This window comes from Channa argus, chromosome 23 (genome assembly GCF_033026475.1).
Source record: "Channa argus isolate prfri chromosome 23, Channa argus male v1.0, whole genome shotgun sequence".
NCBI classification, from domain to species: domain Eukaryota; kingdom Metazoa; phylum Chordata; class Actinopteri; order Anabantiformes; family Channidae; genus Channa; species Channa argus.
Window position 1 is genome coordinate 1934375 of NC_090219.1, and position 23350 is coordinate 1957724.

Sequence of the window (23350 nt, forward strand, 5' to 3'; positions counted from 1 at the left end):
GTGTGTGTGTGTGTGTGTGTGTGTGAGAGAGAGAGAGAGAGAGAGAGAACAAGAGAGAGAGAGAATTAGCTGCTCTGTTAACTAGACACAATTGCTAACTCCTCCGCCACTGATCAATTGATGAGAGTGCTTTGATACAAATCTATTGATCCACTGAAGTGTCTGAACTGACTTATCCTTGTCTACTTCTTAATGTTTTTACTGCCTATGTACATACATGTGTGTGTATAATTCAGTAATTAAAAAACAACAGTCAAAAATGTTGCATTTGTTGTTCTGAACGGTTCACACATCTCATTACAACAAAACTTTGCCTATTTTAGGTTTATTACTAAAAACTCACCCACATGAAATGTACACAAAGCTATAAATGAACAGAAAAAATAAATATTAACATCAGCACTGACATCACTACATTACAGTGCAGGCAAAATGTACAAACATGTACAATTTAAACTTTAATCACTAAATATCATAATGACTGTAATTATAAAAAAAACATATTTCAACTGCAAAAAGCACTTAAATAGTATAACAGGTGAAGTACTTTTGTTTAATTAACGGAAATATCTAGCTGCATATTATACAAGCTTGTTCAATTTAAGAATACATTTTTGTCGTCAAATCGGGAATGAAGTCTTAATTTGAAATAATGAGTTGAATCAATAATTTACTGTGAGTTCACTCAACTCATATTTGAATAGATTTATAAACAGTTCTATTAGTTGACTTCTCAGAATGCACTGTTTGATACTTTTTTTAATTTTGTCTAAAACATTGAAACTGTAGTTCCAAATACGATGGAAGCTTTGTGTGTAGGTGTGTGTGTTTGTGTGTGTGTGTGTGTGCATGTGTGCATGTGTGTGTTTTATTTTGTTACAGTAATAGCCATCATAAAAATTATGTTGTATTAATGTCTATACCCCTATTTACCTGATAAAAATGACCACAAATTCTTTATTTATAAGTTTTTAATTCAACCTAATTTTCAGTTTTCTCTTTCTAAATAATTCCATAATAATCATTTCTATTTACAAAAACTAACTACCAACATGGGCAGATTCTCACACTGTGAGCTATTAAAGGTGCTGATGAGCAACTAGAGAATTAAAAACAGAGGATGTCTCCTTTTCCCCAGACTCATTCTTTCTCTATATCGATCCCTCGGTCAAGGTGGCAGTGACTGTGTGTGTGTGTTGTATTGATCCTTAGGGTGGCCTCAACTCAGGGGACGACAGGAACAGACAGCCGGTGGCAGAGAAAGAGGGTGTCATTTATTTTTGAGTTTATTGCTTTTATACTTCAGTATAATCACAGTGTGTTTAACACTGTTTCCTCGTGAGTCTCTTTGTGAAATTTAACTACAAACATAAGTTGCATGAAAAATAACTGTTATTAAGACATGCTCCTTATTTAAAAAATACAAAGTATGTAGCGATACATCCTATTTTCACACAGTCAAGCAAAGTATGAATGTGTCTCATGGTCATAGTCTAGTTATAAAATCCTACCGTACCTCATTACGTCTCCTGGTTGCTGACAGATTAGGTCTGTTAGACTGAACAGCAATGTTGTACGAGCATCTGGTTCAGAAGCACTTAAGCTGACTTCCCTAGCATCCATTCCAGACCAGACAGTGTCCAGACTAGTGTCTCAACACAGCTGTTTATGTAAATGGTAAATGGTCTGCACTTATATAGCACTTTTCTACCTATTGCCACTCAAAACGCTTTACACTGCTTCTTATTCATCCATTCACACTCACAATCACACATTGATGGGGTAGTTGCTTTGAAGCTGGCCAACACTCACTGGGAACTACTAAGTTGGGATTCAGTGTCTTTCTCAATGACACTTCGACATGTGAGCAAAGGAGCTTTAGTCCTTTGCCCCCCCCCCCCACACACACACACACACACACAGACATATTTTCTATAGTTACTCTGACATTAACCAGTACAAATTAATGCCCAACTACTACCGGTCCATGACTTTCAGGATGCCCCAGTAACTCCCTAAAAAGCCTGCAATTAATCCAAAATGCTGCAGCAAGAGTGCTGACTGGAACTAGCAAGAGAGTTCATATTTCACCTTCACTAGCTTCTCTACATTGCTTCCCACGAAATCTAGAATAGAATTTAAAACCTTGCTTCTTACATATAAAACTCTGAATGGTCAGGCTCCATCATATATAGAAGACCTCATAGCACCATATCATCCCAGTAGACCACTTCGATCTCAGAATGCAGGCCCACTTACATTTACATTTACATTTACATTTAGTCATTTAGCAGACGCTTTTATCCAAAGCGACTTACAAGTGAATTGTTGTTAAATTGTGGTTCCCAGAATTTCCAATGGTAGAATGGGAGGCAGAGCCTTTAGCTATCAAGTTCCTCTCTTGTGGAACTAGCTCCCAGTTCAGATTCGGGAAGCAGACACTCTCTCTACTTTTAAGTCTAGGCTTAAAACCTTCCTTTTTAATAAAGCATATAGTTAGTTATAGTTATGCTGCCATAGGCTTAGACTGCTGGGGGACCCACCCCCCGATGCACTGAGCTCCTTTCCTCCTCTTGACCCTCTCTCCTCTCCTCTCAGCCTGCAATTGTCACTACTGTATTTCATTAACTCTGTGTGTTTTCTCCTGTAGTTGTGTTTGTCCTTCTCTGCCCCCCTTTTTCTGTCCCTTTCTGCAGGTGTCCCTGGCTTTGAAGCTGTGTGTCTTCCAGCGTGCAGGTACTGGTCCTACAAACCTGCCTGATGTATTTTTGTTGCTTTTTGTTGCTCTTTTCTTTTCTCTCTTCACTTTCAACTCACCCCAACCGGTCAAGGCAGATGGTCGTCCACCCTGAGCCTGGTTCTGCTGGAGGTTTCTTCCATTAAAGGGAGTTTTTCCTCTCCACTGTGGCGTATGGCTTGCTCCAGGGGGAATTGTTGGGTTCTCCCTATACATCTTTATAATCTTGACTTATTCTGTAAAGTGCCCTGGATGAATTTGTTGTGAATTGGCGCTATATAAATAAAGTTGAATTGAAAATTGAATACTACCAGCACACAGGCACAATGTCATTAAAATGCAGAAGTCAATCAATCTGAACTAAAATGTTTGCATACAACCATAGAGAGCCATTTGCATGCACACATTGTTGTTCTGAGGTTGCCATTAAGGGTTTGCAGGATTTCTTGCAGTCACATTCAGTGTCCACAGTCACTCCCTGTCTCTGTCTGTAGCACACACACATTTGGAGTTTTGTGGTGATATGACCAGCCAAAGGACCTCTGGGAGAGTCACTGTGGGAAGCTCAGTGTCCAACAGTCTGTTTTTGTGTGTATGTGAGTGTGTGTCATGGTGGTCACCTTGAGGTTGGGGACTGGATTTCTATGGTTGTGTGAACTAATACAAAAGAAATTAACTTTTACATTCAGATAGAAATGTACAGTAAATGCCAGTGTGTACAAAGTCACCTAAGTACTGTACTGTATATTTTATTAGGAATTATTTATCAAATTTTCACCTTTATTTTGCACAAATACAAGTAGGGGCCTTTTCTCCTGACACAATGAATTTATACTAAAAAACAAGTCAAAGACCATATACATATATCCTCATATTCTTGAGTCTCATGTGATTTTCCTGCTATGATCCTGCTATCCTGCTATGTATCTACATGTACGATGGGAAAATAGTAGAGTCTTCACCAACCTGTTGAAAGCTATAGAGCAGAATTAATTTGGATGTGACCAATGTTTTTGTCTATTTCCTTAATTAGCTTGACTTCATACATTCTCCTCCTTATTTATATGCTTTGATGTGACATCAGACAGGTTTACCCGTGGCTAGGTAACTAACCAGATAATCAGATGCTATGTAGGAGTGTTCTGAGTTCTGATACATCGTTTTACATTCATCCTCATTGTGTGAGGATGTCTCAATATTACAAACGATTGATATTACAATTATTATGAAGGCTAAAATACTTTTATCAGTTATAGACTATATAAGAGAAAAACAGCCCACTGATATTAATGTAAATTTTTAATATTAAAGTAAAAACTAATTGTTTAAAATTGAAATCAAACATCCATGTGCATTTTAAAAAATGTTTTGTTTCTTATTAGTTTATTACTGCTTATTTTGGTTCTAGTTTCAGGAGTGTGTTTCATGTGTAAATAAATGTCATTAAGCTTCCCTCTGACTTCCCTGTATTAAAATATATCTCCAATTCTTTACCTTCTCTACCTTTAGTTCAGATTATTTTATCTTGTTGCTCACACTACCGAGTTTGAAATCATGGTCAACTTGCTTTTCCATAGCTCCTCCAAATGACATCATCTGAACTCCTAATGATGAAAAACTCCTCCAGGTGATGTCATCTGGAGGAGCTTTTCAGCTAGAAGCAGAGAAATATTTAATATAAGGAAGTTTAAAAGCATTAATGTACATTTACACCCTAAACTAAAGCTATAGAAAGGAAGTTGAAAATGGTGTAAGTGAGGTTTAAGTACAAATTCAGTATTTAAAAGCCTTAACTTATCTAATGCATGAATCACATTCACATCGTTAAAATTCAGGTTTAACATTTGGTGAGTAATTTACGACTAAATTGGGAAACGACATGAAGATTAATGCTGCAGCTCATCACAGATGTGATCCTCTGGCTCTTTACTGAAACAAGTGTTACAAAAGACAGTCAGAGACAGTGTGCTTGGTGTGGACATTTAACCAACAAATGGGTCTAAAAGATTAAATACGCACTCACAAATAATTTACCAAAGACTAAAAAGTATTACCTCCTTTTTCATTTGCCACAGTTAAAATCACACAATTACAATAAACTCCGTATATATTCACCAGTTCACCTTAATTCTTTTGAGGGAATAGCAATAAGTTGACCTGAGTAAACTTCTGTTGTACCTGACGTATTGTCCATGGTTCAATCCTTCCCTCTGTACTCCATACCAGAACTCCCCTACAGTATCCATCAGCAACCAACTGCATCATCGCATTACAACATGGCTGTCCCATGTTAGTGGCTCTGCAAATGTGATCGAGAATTGCTGCCTTCTTTTCCTAGGCAACAAAGGTTTTGATCGGTGGATCATTTACTGTCCATCCAAGATTTTTTTTGTTAACTGATGTACAGGCACAGCAACGGTTAACTTGTCATGTCCAAGCTTAAATCCAAGTCTAATTGCCAAAATTAACTTTTGGTAGCTTTAGTGCCTGAATCAAACAAACTTATCCCTCAAGCGTGTGACCTCAATTTTCAACTAGAACTTACATACAGTGCTGAAAGTGGAAGGTGACAGGGAGGAGAGAGGAGGGAGAAGGAGAGAGAAAATCATTTGAGTAGCTAAATGAAATTAGCAGGTTTAAAGAGCCTGAGGGCAGAGTGGAGTCGTGTCCCCCGTGGCTACACTTTGGAGGAGGGGGGAATGAATTAAGCTTGACTGGATCCTCTCCCACTTCTTCACCTCCTCCCCATCATCATCATCATCTCTCCCTTGATTCTTACTCCCTCACTTTTTGTTTTTTACTAATATGTAGGGTGACATTGAGGGAGGGGTTGAGGACATGAATGAGGTATATAAAAGGAGTTTGTGAAGGTGAGGACAGTCTGGATCTTTTCTATGATAAAGGACTGTCCTGACTCTTAAGTGTTCTTGATTACTTCAAAAAAACAAAAAACTGATAAAGCTTAAATTTTCTTCTCTTTCTCTTTAAGCCTTTGCTTCCGTTTTGTTTCCATTTGCTCCCATTTCTATCTTGCTGTTTTCCTTCTTATTATTTATTCTTATTATTCTTTGATGCCTTTTTCTCTCTTTTCTGTGGGTGTTGGAAATTTGGCCCCAGCTTTCCTCTGCACCCAGGATTGAAGCATGAACCCTGGGGCATTCTCCAGCTCTGGGCCCCTATCCTGGGCTATGTACCTGATGAGGAAAGGCCGGACAGGCAGCGGACTCTTTGGTAAATCAAATTCTTCTTGATATCTCATGGTCATAATCATTACCATCGGTCCTGTTCATGCCACGTTTGTCCCTTTATTCATTCAACTTTAACTATATAATCACTGTTTTCTAGTTCTGTTCTTCAAATGGGTTCTTTTGCAGAGTTCTAATTACTATTAAAGCAGTTAGTTGCAATGTTTTAGAGCTGTTTAATTCTTCTGAGTTAAACTGGACATCGCCTTAAAGGGGGCACTAGCATAGAATGATCAGAAATATTTATTATGGCTTTCAGGAAGTATGGAAGTCTACCATCCTGGCTACTACAGTATTTAAATGTTTTCTGATTTTTACCATGTTTGACTTAGATTTGATTTTATTTTAACAAACTCTTGCATCTATAAATGAGCAGCTTTAATGGAAATAGGTCTCAGTTAATATAATACTTATGTGTGATTTCTTCATTTGTATTTAAATAAAGTACAAAAAGCTAAAAATTACTTTCTTAGTATTAGTCTTAATAAATCATCTAGGAGCATGTCTGGCATCATCTTTAGGAGATAGTTATGGCGATATGAAGTCTAGTATCAATAACTTTGATAGGCGATTGGGACTGGTTATTGATTATGGATCAGGGGAAACTAAGAAGCTCATATTACGAGCAAGTCATTGGGAAACAAGTGAAATATAACTCCTCTCCCTCTGTCAGGCTCATTCCTTCTTTATTTCTCTTCTGTGTTATTTGTATCTTTATACTCTATATTGTCAGTATCTGCATTGCCGTACACAGTATTTATACATTATTGTATTTTCATTTAAGGCATTTTCCAGCTTGCACAATCATTTTAACTTCAATCTTTAAGCTCTTGAAGGACTATTTGGTCAAAAGTAGTTTTACATTAACAATTTGTGGCAATAAAATACTACGTACTACAAAGCAGCATTTACCAACAGTGATATACGGGTGTGACAATATGAAATCACTGTGTTGCTGTTGAATGTACAGTATACTTGGCATTAGGCCTAAAAATGTCATACTGTAGATATATGGTTACAAAGCATCATTCATTATTTATGATTGTTATATAAGGAAAAAATGTCCGGTGTCAGATTTTATGACACTAACTTATATGAAATTGCAGGTTGACAAAAGTGCTTTAGGTGCAGGTTTAACATGTTGTGCTAGAAGACGAAATCTTGTATCCCCCTTTATTCACTTTACAACACATTAATCTGATAATGAGCCAGTGTGCAGCTGCATCTTCTGGTAACACGTAAAGAAAAGAATAGGCCCCCGATGAGGAAGTGAAAACACGATATTTCTGGGGCAAATCACGTCACATTTATCTCAGGCCAAGATGAAACTGGAGGCATTTACATTTTTTATCATTTCCCCTTTGGCTACAAGAAGGATGGATGCACAGGCAGACTGGCATTTCCCTAAAACAACTCAGACAGCACGTTGCTTTAACTTAAATCAAATCGACTGACTCTCAGAAAGGCCTCAGAAAGGTAAAATAAGCAGGTGCACAGTGTGTTGTATACCCAACCGTTAACCAACAGAACAAAACTTGCTGAGCCAGGCTACGTACAAATGTTATGTTTCTTTTTATTTATGAAAATTACTTGATTGCATATAGCATCTTATTTAAGAGCAATACAAATAAGTGTTACATTTGAAGGTCGTAAAAACATCAAGTTTTAATAAAGCTACCATATCTAATGTAATTGACCTTTGACAGACACAGCAGACATACTCATGAACACATGTGATTTGGAGGCCTGTAAAGTCTTAATGATTTAAATTCGTAATGGCAACATTTAAATACAGAAATTAAAACTCTTAAATATTTTATAATGAAAACCAGCTCTATATGGTTTTCCCTCTTCAAGTTTATGCCATTTCGTTTTAAAGGATTGGTTTTAAGTCCTTTTTTGAGTTCACTAAAATAGATTGGAGATTGTAGCCTCTAATATTTATATAGCTTGTTATTGTTGTCAGATCCCCAAAAAATGTGCACAAATTTTATTATTTTCAGGCCTTAAAACAGACTACTGAATATGACCATTACAATCTTCACAATTTGGGTAGGAGGGTTTAAAGTAAAATATATGAGTGCTGTGAAAAATTTTAACATTACACAACAGTAGTTTCATTAATTTATATTAAAACACTTTTCTTTCTATATATTATTAGTTCATCACAGTAAACAATAAGGCAAATGCAGTATTTTAATGAATGGTAACATGTCTAAGTTTAATATATACTGTATATAAATAATACCAGAGCTGAGGTGGGCAAACTTGGTTTAAGTAGTATATTTAGCTCTTGGAAAAATTGAAACAACAACAGATTATATGTAAGCTGAAGCTGAGTTATAAACAGACACATTCTGGGATGCTGAGGTAACCAAGACACTGCACAGCTGATACGCCTCACTTCATCATCTGTTTGTTAAAAATAAATGCATCACAGTGCAGCTTGCAGCACACTGCATTTTCTAAAAGTTACTAAACTTCACAAATACAATAATTGTATTCCTTTCTTGGACTTCAGCAAAAGAACAATTTAATGTTAACTCTTATTTTTTGCATTTGGTATCATACTTTTCATACTTAGTACCGATTAAATTCTGTGTTGGTTTTTGGTTTAGAGCTGGCAGTTAGGCTTTCTGGAGGGAAGGCGTCATGACTTAGATCACCTACTGCCCCCTATCGTTTTTTATTTGGTAATGATAGGCACATGCTTTGTATTACATTAGAGACGGTCACTGCAGGATGAAAAGAGACAAGCAGAAGGGAAAATTCTTCCCTATAAATGTTCAGTATGGGGAAAACTTTTCCCCATAAACATTTTATTTAATTCATTTTGATAGTGACATTTTCAAGTCAAGTTTTCTTGACAGTGTATAAACAAAAAATCTTTGCTTTTTGTGCTGCATTTATTAAACAGAGAATATTCCTTAGAATACACACATGATCCTGTATAATATCCAATAATTTCACATATCACTTACTGGACCACGTGCTGTAAATGCAGTCGGCTGTGTTGTCCCCTCTCTTCTACCATAAATCCCACCTCCTATCGCACGGACGTTACGCTGATTGGTCCATCCCCTTCCAGTGAGCGCCACCTCCATTGGCCGAGAACTGCTGGGTGCGCAGATGCAAATCCACAGCACTGCCGGTTAAAGCCTGGCGCTGTCACCCGGGATGTGCATTCACCTAGGAGGAAAGGGAGAGGGACATGTATTAAATTCAGTTTAGGCTGTTGAAATTAGAATGAAAGAGGTAAAGTCAGTTTAACATAGTCTTCCTGTTTGTTCCTGCTTTGCCCGTTTCCTTCCTCTTTTGATGCCAACCATGTGTGGAAGCTTAATTTCATCTGAGAGGAGTGAGAAGGAGCTTTGAAGACTTTTAAAAACATCACAAGTCTCTCACAAACATTAGAAAAACTCACCAAAGCAATATCTGCTTTTTACTGTGTGGGCTTTTACGCACAGTAAGCCTGAAATCTGGCACGTCTGGAGTGGATATTGCAGCACGGCAGCTGTCCGACGGATATCAAAAAGTCGGCAACGTGAGACTGTAAGGACAACGTATACAGAAAAGAATCTGCAGAGCCGGAGGTTTATAGTGAAGATCGGAGAAGTTGGGGATCTGTGGACGCACTGTGGCGCACAAATGGTGTTTCTGTGGGACGCGAAATACGGTACAAGTTCTTTCTTAATGAATTTTGTTTTATATGTGTGTGATTCTGTAAAAGTCGTCATAAGGACCCTCACAGCAGACGACTTTAAAATTGTAAAGAAGGAAAATGTACCCAACAACAATTAATAGCTCAGTCTCTCGATTTTACGCACTGGATTTGGTCTCCTTTTAAGACAACATATGCACCTTGCCTCTTTATGTGTATTTTTATTTTATTTATTCCGTAAAGACACAAAAAACGAAACGACAACATCTCGAACAGTTTACCTCAAAGTTGTGATGTTCATATCCTGCTGAGAGGTTTGTTGTGGGTGTTTAGAAATCTTCTTCCCTTTTTCATGCTCACTGTTACTTCCGTCCGATGCACACACACCAGACACACATATTAGCAGACACGTTTTTAATTATTACTTATAACCCATTGTGGTATTGTTCTAAACAAAAATAGTGATTAAAACTGTAAATAGCAATATACTTTTCAGCTATATTTGCACTCTTATCTGAATCTCTTATGATTATTTCTTTTCTATTACATTGTGATGGGAGTGTTAAGATGTGTGATCAGCTTTTCAGTTCAGGGTTGGGAACCCATGTTGAGAACCTTGCTCCACATTTGCAGGAGGCGTCGTTTTTCATTCAAAAAAAAATACACAATATTTTATAATTATCCAAAATCCACAATTTTTAGATGCTTTGCAGTTTTTCATAAATTAAAAACCTAAATATGTGATTTTGGTTCCTGAAATTTGTGAGGTTAAACAGTCACAAAAACGTATTTTAAAAAGAATTATCAAACACTTCTAATCCTTTTTCACTCCATTTCAGTTTGTTGGTTGATTGCTCAGTAACCTACAACATGAAACGTCAATTCCTTTGTGGTAAACTGTGCTCTACAGATTTACTTGAAAATGTGACTCTAGTGAAAGATGATGAAAGAGAAAAGTGGGTTCACCTTTGCTCTTGTGGCTGCATGAAATCTAACAGTTCAGCACATGCACAACAATAAAGAGTCTTGTTGCTGGGTCAGTTATACTAATGCCCCATTTACATTAGTTCTCATATTTTGGCAAAAATGAACATTGAACTTAACACTTGAAGCCTGTTTCCTTCCTCATAACTTGTGTCTGTACTCAGTTCTGATCTGTGACTCTCTACAGCTGTTTATATGCTTCTGTTAGATTATTTAGATAAACTTTTTTGGTCGATTTATGCAGTAGAAGTAGCATATTCACTAATAAGATGTAGAATCTTTTATGGGAAGTGACTTTCAGTGAACCTGAACTATTCTTTCCTGTCTGTGTGTCTGTGAACTACCAGCCATTCGTTGTATATTGTACAGTAGCAGTATGCGAATTTCAAACTGTAAACCAAACTCCAAACCGCCAGCATGTGGCTTCACTTGTGGGTTGGCTCACTGACAGAGCAATGGAGCCACTGACGCTGGAGAGAGACAGACTGACTGACACATAGTCCAAGTTTTTAACCTGTTAATTCATCAGGTTCCCTCAGCTACATTTAGTACTTTGAAAATAAATCCTCAGCTGAGCTTTTTCTAGTTTGTGTTGTTCACATGTCACTGATGTAGGGAATGTTCATTTCAAAACTTAGAAACATATGAGTGGAGTAAGTCTGCCACGGACTATAGTTACATGACTATAAACTTGTATTCAAGTCAGTGTGACCACAGTGTGCGTCATCCTGCACTGCATACAGTGTGCGTGCGTGTGTGTGTGCAATTTACTCATCTTGAAGTTTCATCTGCTATGAGGTCTTACTTTATACATCCTGTTTGTTCATGTTAAATTGACTTTTTTATGTTCTATATTTAAACTAAAATAAGAATAAATGCAGTTATTCATGAGTTACAGAACTGCTTTAAAAAGATTATTATGTAGCAACTGTAATAATGGTTTTTAACAAAAGTTGCTGTTTGTATGGTCACTTAGCAAAGTGGGATATTAATATGCAACTAAAAGAGTATAAGCTGTATTAAATGTTACCCAGAGCCCAAATTTGTATCTTCAAGTTTTGTATTGTCAAACAAAACAGTCCAAATTTCCAAAATATTCAACACAAAAATGATGATTTTGTTGTGTTTCTTATTTTAAGGGGCCTGAACGAAAATTCCAATTTCCTCTGTTCTTTTTCAGACCCAGCCCCTGGGAGGCGCTACACTCCCCCCTCCACCACCCTTGCGTCAGGGGGAAAGATGGCAGAGGCCCTGCCCTTGGGTGCCCAGGAAGCCGGAAGTGGGGCCGCATTGGTGGGCAAACTACGCATGGGAGATCGCGGCATGGTAGAGGTACTATAATATGCAGAATTTGTTCTCATGTCGAACAGCAAGTGTCCCCAGATTTTAAGCCTCCTCAGATCTCTCACAATTACTGTACTACAGTAGAGCTCAACACAGATGTATATATCCTACTTGTGACATTTTTGCAGGGGATTTCAGATCATACAGGGGAGCTGGTGAAGACAGACAGTCCTAACTTCGTCTGCTCTGTGCTGCCGACTCATTGGAGATGTAACAAGACTCTGCCCATTGCCTTTAAGGTGTGTATGTCAGCACAAGTACATTTACTTCATCTTTAACTTCAACTTCAAATACCTTATGCAGAAAACATAATTAAAAGATGGATCATGTTCCATTGCAATACTTCTTTTTTGAATGAATTAAGCTCTGCATTTGTGAACAGAAATGTAGTTGCAGTTGTAGTTTACCAGTCCAAAAATCAGTCACACCACAAAGTTCAAATCACGAGTGGTTTAGGCAACATAGCACTTTGGTTAAGGTTAGGATGAAACTGGCACAGGTTTTAATTGCTGTAAGGGTTAGGGTTAAAAAAAAGAGGGGTGGAATTTAAGGGGTTAGGAGAAGCTTCCAAAACAGTCTTTCTGTTTGTTGGTGAGGGGGTTACAAATCTACAGTCCTCAACCTGGGCAAAACTGAAGTAAAATGTTTATTTGGATACTACGAAAGGCTTTAAAACATTATGTTGTTGCAGTCACTGTCTTTAGAAATGCATTAATAGCTGCAGTATAGTTGTATAGAAACATGCCGTTTAATAGGCAGTGCAAATAATAGACATAAGAATGTTTTTAGTATTTCTTCAGTAAGTTTTCTGATTTCACTCACATATATCAAATGTCACTTTGTTGTAGAATGAAATGAGGATTGTAACGCATCAGTTGATCTTCATTTTGCCAACTCTGGCTTAATTCATTTATTATTTAATGATCAATTTACCGTATTTCTTCTTTCTTAATTAATTAAACGTGAGACGGTGGAACAAGTGACTTAAACAGGATTTAAACAATTCATTGATTATCAGAACATACATTGGTTCATTTCAGCTGTGTTAACTACTTGACTAGTCGATGCTCCACAATATTTAAATGAAAACGGATAACTGAAAGTGATTCATTAATACTTCATTCAATTACAGTAGAAAGCTATTTTTTATGTAATATAGTAGGATCTCAAAGATTTATTTCACTTGTTAACAATTTGTCCAAAGATGGAGAGTGGAAGCATCTGATTTGTGTTTGAATATGACAAAAAAATTTGAAAATTTGCTAATACGCTATTTTATTTTGATTTCCTTTTGTGAAAAATTGAGTTCTCAAAGTTTCTATGGCTTTACATAGCGTTGTGCTATGATTGTCATCAGCACTTTTGCACATATAGGATTTTTGTTTTGTTTTGTTTTGTTTTTGGAGTGATTTCACTCATGTATTGATGTGTGTAGATATGAACATCTTTCCTGCACTTTGAGACAAAATGCATTTGTGGAAAAGCAGCTTTTAGCCACAGAACACAAAACTGATTGATTTATTGAGTTTCATGCATTAGTGTTCACACATGCATGTGTGTGTGTGTGTGTGTGAGAGAGAGAGAGAAAGAGAGTGTGAGTTTGGTGCATTATGCATCATTATAGCGTGTCATGAGCGGATGTCACTGCCTCTTACTGATAATGGATGACTGTTATTATGCACACACACTGACACACACACACACACACACAGACACACTGTACGCAATTCACAAACATGCTCTGGTGTATGGACATGATGACACATAAACTAATGGTACACACACTGGTAAGGTATCTGTCTATAAACTGGCATCCATTTAAAGAATGTACACATTCAAAGACACAGACACAGACACACACACACACACACACACACACACACACACACACATCAGCCTCGACCTGAGAGGGTCCGTAATCGTTTCCTTTGTCGTGTTTATTCTGCTGGACTGGTTTCATGCACTATTGCAGGCCAGTCTGTCTGTGGGAGTGTGCATGTGTGTGTTTCTCCGTCTTCCAGTTCTTGAGTATAAACTATTTCCAGGTCAAGACTCATATTTTCCTGTACTTTGCTATTAAAAAGATTTTCATCCACACACATTCCATCGGAGGCTCAGATCAGTACTGTCATTGGTATGTCATTGGAACATCAATATATTTATTTTTCCTATGATTCTCTTATTTCTGGGGAACCTTTGGGAAATTTTTATGGAAAATCTAGTTTTATCCAAAAAGTTAACCCAAAAGTGTCCCATTTATTGTGGACTGTGGTTACTCAATACAGAAGCTCAGGGTTAAACGAGAAACCGACCATAGTATCTGCGGTGGACATTTGCACAATGATGGTTTGGTGTGATTATCGTTAATATGAAAATCAACCTCACTGGCTCACCATTTGCGTAGTTATGGAGGAAGGTAATGTGCTCTCTAGTGCACTGTGTCATCCATTTCCATTTTATGATTTTTTTTCCTCAGTATGGAAAATGATTTACCTTTTAGTTTATCATTTGCATGTTTTGCAATAAAGTTGAGAACTCATGTGGTCTAAAGCTGTTTGTTTTTTGTTTATTTGTGGCCAATAAAAACTGATCCGAGGAGAAAATGGGCTACACAAACTGTGGTTGTACTGTCTAGTGCGGAAGTGTGAAAGTAGACATAAGTGAGGAAACTACTTAAAGAAATAAATGTTAGGTGGACATGTCCACCCAGTACATTATGTCTATACAGACAAACAGTGACCCAATTCTTTAAAACATTTTTAAATTTTCTGCAGAAATATGACTTGTTTATTGTGTGAAAATAATCAAATGGAGAACCATGTAAATAGTAATGGATGGATAATCTAGTGTTAAATATTTGTGTGTGGCAAAAGTATGTGAAACCAGTGACCAGTTTGACCAATTTTTACAACAATTTCATCTAAACTAATAACTGTTTGGCATGTTCACCTTTATTGTTTAGTGATAAACTCATAAACATTGTTATTAACCACTGCAAGAGAGGCCTTTTACACACCTTGTTTTCGTTGTGGTCTTTGTTAGTTGACCACGCATGGGGATGGTACATTAACAGTGGTGTTTGTTAAAGCCATGATACACTTCTGCAAATGTGCGTTGTCAAGATCATCCTTTGATAGAGAGACTTCTAGTCAGACTTTAAAGACCCAGATTTCTCTCCTTTAAATAAGGCCCGGCCTCCCAGACTCACCCCTGCATATCCAAAACTCCATCTTGACTTCTGTTTTTTTGTGTTGTGTCACAAGGTGGTTGCCCTAAGTGAGATCCCTGATGGCACTCTGGTAACGGTGATGGCTGGAAACGATGAGAACTACTCAGCAGAGCTTCGCAATGCCACAGCTGCCATCAAGAACCAAGTGGCCAGATTTAACGACCTTCGCTTTGTTGGTCGCAGTGGAAGAGGTACACCCAAATACAAAAACACACAAATATAAAAATTCATTAAAAAAAGTAACAATTTGAACATGTGAGCGCAGATTTTTGCCATGGTCAGAAACTAAATAGGCATAAACATGGGTTACGGTGACGTTAGTGCAAATATTATTGAGAGAGGCATGAGCCTTTAAAATGTCACACTGGTTGAAATTTAATAAAAGTGTTTTGCACAAGCACACAACGCACCATGGACAAATTAGGGGAAGTACAAGTGAATAAAAACAGTATTCACCTTTAACTTCCTCATAACACTGCGTTCAGCATTTACCCCCCTACCCCAGCCTCACAACGGACACACTAGACCACAGTTACTCTAAATCAGTTGCAGGCAAATGTTCCAACTTATCTATTTAAAACAGGAGGCCTGTGTACACAAGCTCTGCTAACACTCACACATTCACAAACACTCATTGAGAATGACAGGTACTACCCAGTTGAATTAAATATTAGAATTACTGTCAATAGATGACAGAATATACACTACTGCTGCTGAAAAATGAGCATTATTAATAATTCACCGGCAGCAGAATTCAAATGACGTTGAGGAGCAGAAATTTGTTTCCATGCAAATTTAACTGCACCGAGTACAATAGGGTTCTTTTAGCCAGCATCACTCTATCTCAGGAGTATTTTAAGATACAAAACATGTTGGTTTTTGGAGTTGATTTCAACTGTAGCTGGATTAGAGTTGGTTTATATTTAATCCCTTTCAGAATTAGAGTTGTTAGAGAATAGCGGTGTGATGTATGGGCAACGCTGTCTAGGCCAACAGTAAGAAGGTAGTTGTTGTGGATGGTGGACAGTGAAGCACCATCCACAACAAAAGCACTTTGCCAAAGGTTAGAGAAAGGGAAAGATCATGGTTTTGGTTAAATGTAAATAAACCCATATTGTGTGCAGTCATAATTAAGGCAGCCCACAACCTTTTCTAACCGTAACAAAGTCTGCTGAGAGTTTAAACAAAACTATGGCAAAGCTCATCTGGGAACATTATACTGACATGTTCAGCTTTTCCAACTTTACATTTGTGTATAAGCAATTAACATTACATTCTTGTAAGGTTAATTGATATTGTAACATGTTCCTGCAAAACGTTCTATATGTACAGTTTAAGTGGGATTTATGCTTTCTGCAGAAGGTGGCATTAGGTCCCGGGAAACGTCATTATTATGTCAGTACGGGGGCCTTGCATGGGCTTCGTGCATCTATAAGTGCACACCAAAGCTGTAAACTTTTGACAAAGGAGTGTAGTTTTTGGTTTTCTTTAGAATGCTGTGGCTCGTTTAATGCATTTTATGATAACAAGCCACATCAAGCAACATGTCAAGCAGAGTTTCTCCACCTAAAACCTCTAACTGTCATTAACTGTCCGGGTGGGAAATGATTCGTTTAGCTGCAGACACCAGTGAGTGGTTTAGTGGTTTAACTAGTGGTTTCTCTTTCTCTCTGTCTGTTTGCGTGTGGGCGGAAGTCTGTGTCAAATTTTACAGACTTAGTCATGATTAGTCATTGTATTTTTTTTTTTGATGAACTTAGTTATACAACACAAACTTCCCACTAATACACACTAATACAGTTGTAAATTATGGAGCATGTACACTGTGTTTTCTATAAAGTAGAGTCTGTGCTCTGTGGATTTGCATATCAGGAGCAGTCTTGAACTTTTGTTTCACTTTGTGATGATTTCTAGAGTTAGTTTATGAGTTGACAAACTGAAATTCTGTTAAATATCTATACATATGTTGTTTAGGCATTCACCCAAAGCTACACTACCTGGTTGGTCTACAGTGCTCTATGCCTAAATATCCTCTCTGCTTTTTTCAAGAGTAATGAGTTCTCCTCCAAATCTGTTACTGAAACCAACCTCATTTCATCATTATGGCCATCCACCCACACCAACTTATCGTGTGGTGATTTTAAAGCTGTGTTATTTCTGCTCTCAATAGGTCATAAATCTCATTTTAGTGTGAGTAGCGAAAATGTGGGCAGCAAGACAGGAACTTTTACTCAGACTCAACGATGGGCCACGTGTTGTGACGCCAACTTTCCATCACCACCACAGCCACACAGCAGAGCAGCTGTTAATTTACGCCTAAACAATTTGTGGGTACTACGTGAATGCAGATCACAAGTAGCACCAGCATCACATGCACCAGTGCATAAGTTAGAGGTTGGAGAAATGTGGCAGTTTTTTTAAAAAGCATAATGCTCATTTTGAGTCTGATGTTTCCCTCGCTGTGATGTTGAACTGTGTGCTAATAATAAGTGAGGTGGACAATTAACTGACATTCGTGGAAGCATAGACAAACTGCTTTTTCTGACAATGGTTTTCAGAGGTCTTCCTAAGCCCATGTAGTTATTTCAACTTCAGAATCGTCTGTTTCTAATGCAGCACTGCCTAAGTGTCAGATGACCACCACCGGTCAGTATTGGTTTTTGACCTATTTTTTGTGTGTACAGAGATTTCTCTGGATTCTTTGACTAATTCAATGATATTATAAAATGCTGATGATGAAACCTTTAAATTCTTTGTAATTTTACTTGGAGAAACATCATTCACATGTTGAACACACTCATTTTTTCACAGAGTGACCAACCTCATCCCATCCTTTTTACACCGACTGTAGTCATGATACTGACCTGTTTACAATTAATGCCATTCATTGCACTCACTTTTTATTTTTTTATTATTTCCCAACTTCTCTAACAATGGCAGTTTTTACTGCAAATTAACATCAATAGTTGTTTACTATGAAACCAAGAGCAGAAAAATCTCAGATTGTAAGATTAGCTGTAACCAAACTACATAAAGTGAAACTGGACTAAATAAAATCACAAAGCAAACAAATAATCCAACATTTATCATGTCTTGTGTGTTAGTGTGAGATGATGGCTTAGCCTACAGTATCTGTGCTTGTGTGTGTTTGTGTGTGCACACATGTGCAACACATGTCTGTCTTCTAGTTCCTCTTTTGAACAGCACCATCATTTTTCTTTTTCACAATATCTGATTTTATGCACACATTCACACAAACACACACATACAGCGAGTTGTTATTCCGGGAACACACAGGCCTTGCTTTGTTAAAGCAGGTGTAAATAAGGGATTTTGTCTGATCGGCTGATGGACGAATGTGACCCAACAAGCTCTGACATGATCCACTTACAGTACATACTGATAGACTCACACAAACACACATTTGTGAAATCTGCTGTTGGCTACAGAGAGTAAGCCCAACTATGAGGGTATAATTGGATGTTGATTCTTTCTGACACACTTTCAAAAGGCTGTCTGAGACTTGGACATTTAGCTGTGATGGTTAGGGTTAGGGTACATGGCTAGAAAATGGTTTATGGCAGTGAATGTCCTCACAAAGATAGCTATAAAACCTGTGTGTGCATGTGTGGGCATGTGTAAGTGGGATGCGACCGGCTGCCTGATAGACACAACAGACTTCAGCTGTTCTCTCCCTCAGCCCTCTCTCTGATGAAATCTCTTACCGTAAACTGCCTCTGTGTAAGCAACCTGCACGAAAACACACTCCACACACATACATTGTGTACAGAGCAGCAAATACAGTATACAGTGTAATGGCTTGTGTAAGTGTCAGAAAACAAAGTACCACATGTATAAACAACTTTACAAAATACCAGACAATATATTTTATCATTAGTAAAATACAAAATTTAGATGAAATAATATGTAACTGTGGTCAAATCACCTGTTTCACCTGTTTTGTAATTGTATGTCTTAACAACAACGAGTGTTGTATCTAATATAAACCTCACAAGATATCATATGATGTTTGACCACATTTCATAAATCATCAGTGTTCTTACCAATAATGTAATGTAACAGGAAAATGTTCAGAAAGAGACAAAAGACAAGCAGAAGTGAGAGTAACACCTGGCATTACCCGCATATGTTTCTGCAGTGTGTATATGTGTGTGTGTGAGGGTGTGTGGCATCAGACTGTCTGCATGTGGTAACTCTAGTCCAGACCTGGCACGCAACAGTGTTAGTCCGCACGTGTGTGCAAAAGCAGCAAGCAAAGCGTTGAGTGAATGCTACTTCCAAATCCAGTGTCACACCCCCCACCCCCACACCACCCAGGTCGGCACACACACACACATAGTCCTGATCATACTGAATGAATATTTGTCTGTAACTAATATATTTTTGGATTATACCCTAGTTAAATAAAACAAGTGCTTCTCATTGGCTGGTAGTTTTATATTAATAGTTTATATTAGGATACTTTAATAATAGCAATGTTCTAAACATTATTTTCTTTTATAAATCAATGGGCAGTTTGTTTTAAGCCACAGTAACCACAGCAACAGTACCAGAGGTAAGTGGTGCTGATTATGTTGTTAAATAAGCATCTTTGAAGTAACCAGCAGCTAAAACTGTGAAATAAATGTATTGGAGTAAGAGTATAAATGAATAAAAAATGGAAATGCTGAAAAAAGGTACATCAAAACTGTTCTCAGTAGTTCAAGTAGTCCTAAACTATGTATGCATTCAGCATTTTTCTCAAAGAAATTAGTTTGTATTCCTTTCTGGGGGGTCTATGGGGAAAAATATAAAATCAAGTGGAAAGTATGGTTTAAAAATCTTCTTCAGATCTTAATACTTGTTTCTTTTGTCCTCTGTGTTTTTTCTAGGGAAAAGTTTCACACTGACCATCACAGTGTTCACCAATCCCCCTCAGGTGGCCACATACCATAGAGCCATTAAAATTACAGTGGACGGTCCTAGAGAGCCACGCCGTAAGTTACACTGAGACACATTTTCATCCTTTGAAGATAATTCTTGGGGAGGCACCCCAGCATCACCAGTATGACATTATGTAGATTCAAGACACATTGAACTGCAAAGAACGGTCACTTGCAACAACTCAGCAATTTAATATGAGTTGTTTGTGGCAGCAGCTTTTAATTTTGCCTCCAAAAAGTCTGACTTACGTTGGTATGCAAATATAATCTATATTTGCTTCTTGTCATGTGCTCTCTGACAATGAGTTTATCAAGCCAGGGATGCAGTTAAATACACACCGTGTGTGTATTTTTAGTGTTAAATCTCCACATTTAGAATCTGATGGAAAATATTGAAGGATAGAACCTACACACTGATTGCTAAGATGAGTCCACAGTAGTCCACAGGAAGCATGTCCAGCCCGTTTTGCCAGCATTAATAGCAGTGCAGGTTACAATAAATAAGAATGCTCTAAAACTTACAACTAATCAAACAAAAAGCAGTGGTCTTGTGGACCTTTTTATCCCATCTAAGGTGTAACTAATTGGGCTCCCACATGTTGTATTTACCAGAATAAATTTAGCATGTGGCTGGAAATCAAAAACCTATAGACGTCACCTATAAGTTACACAAGGAATCGTGGGAAATAAGTATATGGTTGATCATTAATCATTAAGTTTCTAATTTCTTCAGACAATCTCTCTGCTCAATGACTCAATAAGGAACCTGATGCAACACTGAGTTCCTCTCTCACTGTGTGATGAAACATGGGGATTTCTGATGGCAAATGAAAGCATAGATTAACCATTAATATACTGCATGTCATATGAAAAATACTCATTCATATTATAGTGAACTGATTAGAGCAACAATGGTCAAAAGAGATGTGATGTGTCAGAAGAAGAGGAAGATTCCTGCCAGCTCCGCTCAGCTGTGAATAACCATCACTCGTCTCTAACTCGCCCACACACACACTCACAGCATAAGTACACATACATGCACACTTCCCCCACTGGGAGGAAGTGCCTGTAACTGGAGCTCAGTCTCAATGCTTTGAAGTGCAGCCAACACCACAGACAACGTGACACACCACATACACCCGCATGCACACACACACACACTCACACACACACACACACACACACACACACACACACAGGGAAACAGCCAGACCCCTATGTGGCGCCCATCATCAGAAACTCCAATGCAATATCAGACAGTGTTTTAATAAAGTCAAGACATTGTTTCAGCCTGTGCTCACTTGTAACTGTTACTGTAATCTGTAGATTTTGTAATTTGATTACAAGCAGGATATGTCACCCTGTTGCCAACTTTCATACAAAAATCGTGGATGAGGCCCAGGCTGAAGGAGTATTAAATCTTTCAACGCATCTCTCTTCCAGGTCATCGTCAGAAGATGGACGAGGGCAAACCCGGCTCTCTGGCTTTCTCTGAGAGACTAACAGAGCTGGAACAACTGAGACGGAGCACAATGAGGGTGACGCCTCCTCACCACCATCACCATCAAGCCTCAGCTAACAGCCGTCAGTCTGCGGTGCTCAGCTCTGCCACATTCTCCAACCCCACGCACACTCAGATAACTGCTGGTAAGAGCCAAAAATGAAGAACATACTGTAGTAGGATCTCAAGCTTAAAAAAATAAATGTGATAGAACAGACCACAGATTAAGGATCAAGGATTGTCTTGGACCGAAAGCAACAGGACATTTTTGGATTTTAGTCTGTATTTGTCACTCATTACGTGGAAATAACTTCTCACTAATTACTGTGAAGACCTATTCATTTTCCCAAATGATTCAACATTGCCTCATATAGAAAAAAGCTATTGCCCTTTTGAGGTTGCATTCACACTTCCTAAATTACTGTACAGTAGTGAATTTAAAAACCCAGCACATATATTTTTGTTATGTATTCCCTGATATGCTTCTTGGGGGCAATTTTGAAAATGAATGTTTTATTACTTCATGACAATGACATTATTTAGGCATTGTCATAAGTGCTCAGTGCAAAGGTGCTGTATGTTTAGAAACCTTAACCACCCCATGCTTCAGTTTTGGCACACCCTGATGTTAATCTGAGGCTCTGGTGAGCCTACATGCCGCTACAGTTAATTTAAGTGCCCGTCTTCCACAATAAGGCATAATGCATGTAAGGGAATTGATTTTTTTATTAGGCCCATCAGAGTTTACATACAAATGTTTGTATTTTCTGACTAGAATGCTAGTTCATGGGCTCCATGCTCCTTTCCTCTTCTTCTTCCTTTCCTTTCCGTCTTTATTCCAGCTCTTAACGTTATGAAATTAACCAATCAGCTCATTTCACTGGCAGTTCTGCATAGCACATTGTCGAAATTCAGAAACGCATTGGCTCCATTTAAGACCTAATGTTACACAGAGCATCCTAGGCAGTGTAGGTATGTTTACATGTACATTTAGAGAAGTTTAAAACCCCTTAAATCAGATATATTGTTTACACAAGGTGCAAATTGGAATCCTACTATACTAACATGTGCTGTAGGTACTTGTTTATATAATGTCACCTCTGCAAAGCTGGAAGCATGTGTTGTGCATATTAATATCCTCCACACTGTCCCCACACTTTTTTACTTGAGTGACACAGACTGTGACTGTGAGACATACTGGAATTAAATCAAAGGTAATAACATGGTCTATATAAAAGTGGAGCCTATTTCTTATTTCCTGAGAAGACTCAGTTTAACTACATTACACTACATGCTAAAATCCACATTAATAACCATTACAACAATAATTACAGCATCTCATACGAGACAAAAACAATACTCTGTGTGTGTTTCCCAAACATACAACATGCATCAAACCTCATTGTTCCTCCTTGTGGTTTTAGTAAGATCCATTGTGGTCAGTGTGTGTACGCGGGTATGAGAGTGTGTGTTGCTGTGGATACTCTATGTGGCTCCAAAAGACAGTATCTGTTCCTCTTCTTCAACAGTAGTGACGCTGAGAGTGTGTGTGTGTGTGTGTGTGTGTGTGTGTGTGTGTGTGTGTGTGTGTGTGTGTGTGTGTGTGTGTTTGTGTAATGCAACTGATGTTTTTCTTGTGTCTGCAAGTGAGGAAGCAAGTTAGGCATTAAGGAGGAAATGAGAGTCAGCTGGCAGGAAATGCTATG

At 37.9% G+C, this 23350-nt stretch overlaps 1 protein-coding gene across 3 annotated transcripts in view; it reads left to right on the forward strand.

Annotated features, from left to right (window-relative positions):
- Positions 1 to 23350, forward strand: part of runx1 (RUNX family transcription factor 1) — a 50702-nt gene that overhangs the window by 21248 nt on the left and 6104 nt on the right. Inside the window, exons 3-8 of one of the 3 annotated variants that reach the window (XM_067493896.1) lie at positions 5855 to 5968; positions 11808 to 11959; positions 12100 to 12210; positions 15235 to 15391; positions 20093 to 20197; positions 21587 to 21790. In XM_067493896.1, the coding sequence (XP_067349997.1) occupies positions 5881 to 5968; positions 11808 to 11959; positions 12100 to 12210; positions 15235 to 15391; positions 20093 to 20197; positions 21587 to 21790 (817 nt within the window). In that variant the 5' untranslated portion in view covers positions 5855 to 5880. Of the gene's footprint in view, positions 1 to 5854; positions 5969 to 9301; positions 9659 to 11807; positions 11960 to 12099; positions 12211 to 15234; positions 15392 to 20092; positions 20198 to 21586; positions 21791 to 23350 lie in introns of those variants that run through there. The other 2 variants (XM_067493898.1, XM_067493897.1) reach the window with 2 other exon arrangements.